Raw genomic sequence first — 6809 nt, 5'->3', positions numbered from 1 at the left:
GACAGGGCGAGGGGCTCTTCCCTTATGCCTGTCTGTGTGGGGGGATAAAGAGGACAGGGCGAGGGCTCTTCCCTTATGCCTGTCTGTGTGGGGGGATAAAGAGGACAGGGCGAGGGGCTCTTCCCTTATGCCTGTCTGTGTGGGGGGATAAAGAGATGACAGGGCGAGGGGCTCTTCCCTTATGCCTGTCTGTGTGGGGTGATAAAGAGGACAGGGCGAGGGGCTCTTCCCTTATGTCTGTCTGTGTGGGGGGATAAAGAGGACAGGGCGAGGGGCTCTTCCCTTATGCCTGTCTGTGTGGGGTGATAAAGAGGACAGGGCGAGGGGCTCTTCCCTTATGTCTGTCTGTGTGGGGGGAGAAAGAGGACAGGGCGAGGGGCTCTTCCCTTATGCCTGTCTGTGTGGGGGGATAAAGAGATGACAGGGCGAGGGCTCTTCCCTTATGTCTGTCTGTGTGGGGGGGATAAAGAGGACAGGGCGAGGGCTCTTCCCTTATGTCTGTCTGTGTGGGGGGGTAAAGAGATGACAGGGCGAGGGCTCTTCCCTTATGCCTGTCTGTGTGGGGGGATAAAGAGGACAGGGCAAGGGGCTCTTCCCTTATGTCTGTCTGTGTGGGGGGATAAAGAGATGACAGGGCGAGGGGCTCTTCCCTTATGCCTGTCTGTGTGGGTGGATAAAGAGAGGACAGGGCGAGGGCTCTTCCCTTATGCCTGTCTGTGTGGGGGGATAAAGAGGACAGGGCAAGGGGCTCTTCCCTTATGTCTGTCTGTGTGGGGGGATAAAGAGATGACAGGGCGAGGGGCTCTTCCCTTATGCCTGTCTGTGTGGGTGGATAAAGAGATGACAGGGCGAGGGGCTCTTCCCTTATGTCTGTCTGTGTGGGGGGATAAAGAGAGGACAGGGTGAGGGGCTCTTCCCTTATGTCTGTCTGTGTGGGGGGATAAAGAGATGACAGGGCGAGGGCTCTTCCCTTATGTCTGTCTGTGTGGGGGGATAAAGAGATGACAGGGCGAGGGGCTCTTCCCTTATGCCTGTCTGTGTGGGTGGATAAAGAGAGGACAGGGCGAGGGGCTCTTCCCTTATGTCTGTCTGTGTGGGGGGATAAAGAGATGACAGGGCGAGGGGCTCTTCCCTTATGCCTGTCTGTGTGGGGGGATAAAGAGATGACAGGGCGAGGGGCTCTTCCCTTATGTCTGTCTGTGTGGGGGGATAAAGAGGACAGGGCGAGGGCTCTTCCCTTATGTCTGTCTGTGTGGGGGGATAAAGAGATGACAGGGCGAGGGGCTCTTCCCTTATGTCTGTCTGTGTGGGTGGATAAAGAGAGGACAGGGCGAGGGCTCTTCCCTTATGTCTGTCTGTGTGGGGGGATAAAGATGACAGGGCGAGGGCTCTTCCCTTATGTCTGTCTGTGTGGGGGGATAAAGAGATGACAGGGCGAGGGCTCTTCCCTTATGTCTGTCTGTGTGGGGGGATAAAGAGATGACAGGGCGAGGGGCTCTTCCCTTATGCCTGTCTGTGTGGGTGGATAAAGAGAGGACAGGGCGAGGGGCTCTTCCCTTATGTCTGTCTGTGTGGGGGGATAAAGAGATGACAGGGCGAGGGGCTCTTCCCTTATGCCTGTCTGTGTGGGGGGATAAAGAGATGACAGGGCGAGGGGCTCTTCCCTTATGTCTGTCTGTGTGGGGGGATAAAGAGGACAGGGCGAGGGCTCTTCCCTTATGTCTGTCTGTGTGGGGGGATAAAGAGATGACAGGGCGAGGGGCTCTTCCCTTATGCCTGTCTGTGTGGGTGGATAAAGAGAGGACAGGGCGAGGGCTCTTCCCTTATGTCTGTCTGTGTGGGGGGATAAAGATGACAGGGCGAGGGCTCTTCCCTTATGTCTGTCTGTGTGGGGGGATAAAGAGATGACAGGGCGAGGGCTCTTCCCTTATGCCTGTCTGTGTGGGGGGATAAAGAGATGACAGGGCGAGGGCTCTTCCCTTATGCCTGTCTGTGTGGGGGGATAAAGAGATGACAGGGCGAGGGGCTCTTCCCTTATGTCTGTCTGTGTGGGGGGATAAAGAGAGGACAGGGTGAGGGGCTCTTCCCTTATGTCTGTCTGTGTGGGGGGATAAAGAGACGACAGGGTGAGGGGCTCTTCCCTTATGCCTGTCTGTATGGGGGGATAAAGAGATGACAGGGCGAGGGGCTCTTCCCTTATGTCTGTCTGTGTGGGGGGATAAAGAGATGACAGGGTGAGGGGCTCTTCCCTTATGTCTGTCTGTGTGGGGGGATAAAGAGATGACAGGGTGAGGGGCTCTTTCCTTACGCCTGACTGTGTGTGTGGGGGGGGGGGGGGGATAATCAGGCACACACCTCAGCTACTCCATCTCGTCTGCAGGGAGGAATCCTTGGGACCCCCCCGACGTCTGACGCACACCCTCCCCCCAGACACCCCCGCCCTCACCCATCCCCCCCAGACACACACACCCCCGCCCTCACCCATACCCCCCAGACACACACACCCCGCCCTCACCCATCCCCCCAGACACACACACCCCCGCCCTCACCCATCCCCCCAGACACACACACACACCCAGACACAAAGACACACACGGCACGCACCACGAATGCAGATGCGAACTCAGTGAGAGACAGTCAGACCTAGACACAAACCCAGACACTCAGATCCAGACATGGCTGGAGGTGAAGGCCCAGGGGATCAGTATTCACTTTGTGTGTGAGGTCAATTTCCCTAGTAGTCCCACCATTGAATCAAAAGATAACTGGGATAAGCCTAGATTTTTCATAGACCAAATCAGTAGCTGCAGTACTCACGTAGTCAGGCAGTACAGAGCTGTCGTCTGCCCCCCGGGGACCTCTCAGAGACTGGGTAGCCTGCTCCAAGACCTTGTTGTGCTTCTTGGACAGCAGTGCAAATAGACTGGAGGGAGAGAGGAAAAGGGGAGAGGAGAGGCAACAAGGGTATTTAGAGTCTTAACAGAGATCAGAGGATTCTGGTATCACATCCTGGTATCACAAGACTGGTATCACATCCTGGTATCACAAGACTGGTATCACAAGACTGGCTGCACTATTAAGGGCATTATATTTGTCATACTCTTCAATCCACGTAATCCAGACCAGGGATCATTATATAGTTTTTTTTTGTGCAAAAACTTTAAAAAAACACTTCTTTTTTTTTTTAGCTTTGTCATTATGGGTATTGGGTGTAGATTGATGAGGGGGAAAAAGTCAAGGGGTCTGAATACTTTCAGAATGCACTGTATGTTGACTCCAATGCTTCACACAGTTGTGTCAAGTTGGCTGGATGTTCATTGGGTGGTGGAGCGTTCTTGATACAAACGGGAAATTATTGAGTGTGAAAAACCCAGCAGCATTGCAGTTCTTGACACACTCAAACCAGTGCGCCAGGTACCTACTACCATACCCCGTTCAAAGGCACTTAAATCTTTTGTCTTGCCTTTTCACCCTCTGAATGGCGGACATACATAATCCATGTCTCAATCGTCTCAAGGCTTAAAAATCCTTCATTAGCCGGTCTCCTCCCCTTCATCTACACTGATTGAAGTGGATTCAACAAGTGACATCAATAAGGGATCACAGCTTCACCTGGATACACCTGGTCAGTTTATGTCATGGAAAGAGCAGGTGTTCCTAATGTTTTGAACACTCAGTGTTTATTGGCAAATGTTATGAACAGATCTCACACACAGACACATTTCAGTCTGAGAAAGATAGCATCACAGAAGAGATCTCACACACAGACACATTTCAGTCTGAGAAAGACAGAGACAGCATCACAGAAGAGATCTCACACACACACATTTCAGCCTGAGAAAGACAGACAGCGTCACAGAAGAGATCTCGCACACAAACACTAGCGTTGTGTCTGATGCCTGATTGATGTCCGATTTACACATACAGGGTCTTCTTCACAAAACAACACATTCCAAATGTGCCGAGGAAATACTGCAATTTCTCAAGAGCTCAAATGGCACCCTATTCCCTATATAGTGCACTACTTTAGACCAGAGCCCCTATGGCACCCTATTCCCTATATATAGTCCACTAGTTTAGACCAGAGCCCTATGGCACCAGATTCCCTAAATAGTGCACTACTTTAGATCAGAGCCCTATGGCACCCTATTCCCTATATATAGTCCACTAGTTTAGACCAGAGCCCTATGGCACCCTATTCCCTATATAGTGCACTACTTTTGACCAGAGCCTAATGGCACCCTATTCCCTATATAGTGCACTACTTTTCTTAGGGATAGGGTGCATATGGGACGCAGGAACAAGCTTCAGTTACGTACATGGATGGATTCTTCATGTGTACATGGATTCTGGAGATAACTCATTCTCTACATGGTTCTATTCAAACACCAATATATTTGTTTCTACCCATTAGCAGTCTCAACAAAATCATTCCAAACAGTGTGTGTGTGTGTGTGTGTGTGTGTGTGTGTGTGTGTGTGTGTGTGTGTGTGTGTGTGTGTGTGTGTGTGTGTGTGTCATTCCTAAGACATTATAACAGAAAAACAACCGGGGAATAAACAGCAGACAAATGAGCCTCACAATACAAGTGAAGCTAAATAGAATAGAACATAATAGAATCAAATAAAGTGTTGTGTGAAATATGTAGAGGACCGTGATGGATTAACGAAGGTAAAAGGACAGACTGCTGGCACTCAGAAGTGTGCAGATTGGCAAGGCAAGGTCGAAACAGACAAGCAAAAATCTGATCTATTTTCTTACTCTTAAGTGTTCCTGAAACCAGATACCAATAACACTTTTTAGAGTTGCTGACAATGTGGGTTGCTGTCTGATACTACAAAGACTGACTGCTAAACCATGCAGCTAAGCCAAGCTCTCAGACTGACTATACATGCAGCTAAGCCAAGCTCTCAGACTGACTATACATGCAGCTAAGCCAAGCTCTCAGACTGACTATACATGCAGCTAAGACAAGCTCTCAGACTGACTGCTAAACCATGCAGCTAAACCAAGCTCTCAGACTGACTGCTAAACCATGCAGCTAAACCAAGCTCTCAGACTGACTATACATGCAGCTAAGCCAAGCTCTCAGACTGACTATACATGCAGCTAAGCCAAGCTCTCAGACTGACTATACATGCAGCTAAGCCAAGCTCTCAGACTGACTATACATGCAGCTAAACCAAGCTCTCAGACTGACTATACATGCAGCTAAGCCAAGCTCTCAGACTGACTATACATGCAGCTAAGCCAAGCTCTCAGACTGACTATACATGCAGCTAAGCCAAGCTCTCAGACTGACTATACATGCAGCTAAGCCAAGCTCTCAGACTGACTATACATGCAGCTAAGCCAAGCTCTCAGACTGACTATACATGCAGCTAAGCCAAGCTCTCAGACTGACTATACATGCAGCTAAGCCAAGCTCTCAGACTGACTATACATGCAGCTAAGCCAAGCTCTCAGACTGACTATACATGCAGCTAAACCAAGCTATCAGACTGACTATACATGCAGCTAAGCCAAGCTCTCAGACTGACTATACATGCAGCTAAGCCAAGCTCTCAGACTGACTATACATGCAGCTAAGACAAGCTCTCAGACTGACTGCTAAACCATGCAGCTAAACCAAGCTCTCAGACTGACTGCTAAACCATGCAGCTAAACCAAGCTATCAGACTGACTGCTAAACCATGCAGCTAAACCAAGCTATCAGACTGACTATACATGCAGCTAAACCAAGCTATCAGACTGACTATACATGCAGCTAAACCAAGCTCTCAGACTGACTATACATGCAGCTAAGCCAAGCTCTCAGACTGACTATACATGCAGCTAAGCCAAGCTCTCAGACTGACTATACATGCAGCTAAGCCAAGCTCTCAGACTGACTATACATGCAGCTAAACCAAGCTCTCAGACTGACTATACATGCAGCTAAACCAAGCTCTCAGACTGACTATACATGCAGCTAAACCAAGCTCTCAGACTGACTATACATGCAGCTAAACCAAGCTCTCAGACTGACTATACATGCAGCTAAACCAAGCTCTCAGACTGACTATACATGCAGCTAAACCAAGCTCTCAGACTGACTATACATGCAGCTAAACCAAGCTCTCAGACTGACTATACATGCAGCTAAACCAAGCTCTCAGACTGACTATACATGCAGCTAAACCAAGCTCTCAGACTGACTATACATGCAGCTAAACCAAGCTCTCAGACTGACTATACATGCAGCTAAACCAAGCTCTCAGACTGACTATACATGCAGCTAAACCAATCATTCAGTTTTCTCCAAAACCATCAAATGTATTATTTATTTGGAACCAAAGTTGTCCTTTGATTTACGGGTACACTAGAGTCTCTCTAGTACCCTTAAAGTAAGTATGTAGGTGACATACTTGATTTGAGCTGCTGTCTAGGGGACTCCTGTCAGACACAGACCGGCCTTCATCCCCCAAACCAATACCCATTAGAAGGCTTCAATGACAGCAGCATGTGAATAAGGGTTCAATCATATCCTGTGCTAAATGTTCTATATTGTACACATCTCTATGATCTATCTGGTTGATGTGATGGAATGTTATGTCCGGAGCTTCTAGGAACTGACACCCCACAGGGCTCTGGTCAAAAGTATTATTTAGAAGGGATGTAACGATTCACATCGGTCCCTGGTTCAGATGTTTAAAATAGGAGAGCATCGGTCTGCTGGATCTGTCAGAAATCAATTCAAACATTACAAATCGTAGAAATGACTTTCTTTCTACCTTCAGAAAATACCTCATGCATCCTCTTCTTCAGTG

General features: G+C 48.9%; 1 protein-coding gene across 3 annotated transcripts in view; it reads right to left on the bottom strand.

The window, feature by feature from the left end:
• The window catches only part of dym (dymeclin), a 204523-nt gene that overhangs the window by 77291 nt on the left and 120423 nt on the right, over positions 1-6809 (bottom strand). For all 3 annotated transcript variants that reach the window (XR_014380215.1, XM_082960550.1, XM_082960551.1), the window contains exon 14: positions 2818-2923. Coding sequence is in view for 2 of the 3 variants with exons in the window: in XM_082960550.1 (XP_082816676.1) it covers positions 2818-2923 (106 nt within the window). In the remaining variant the exon portion in view is untranslated. The remainder of the gene's footprint in view (positions 1-2817; positions 2924-6809) is intronic.

Source organism: Salmo salar, chromosome 13 (assembly GCF_965601325.2).
Source record: "Salmo salar chromosome 13, fSalSal1, whole genome shotgun sequence".
In the NCBI taxonomy this organism is placed as follows: Eukaryota; Metazoa; Chordata; class Actinopteri; order Salmoniformes; family Salmonidae; genus Salmo; species Salmo salar.
This window is presented reverse-complemented; position numbering and strand designations above follow the sequence as displayed.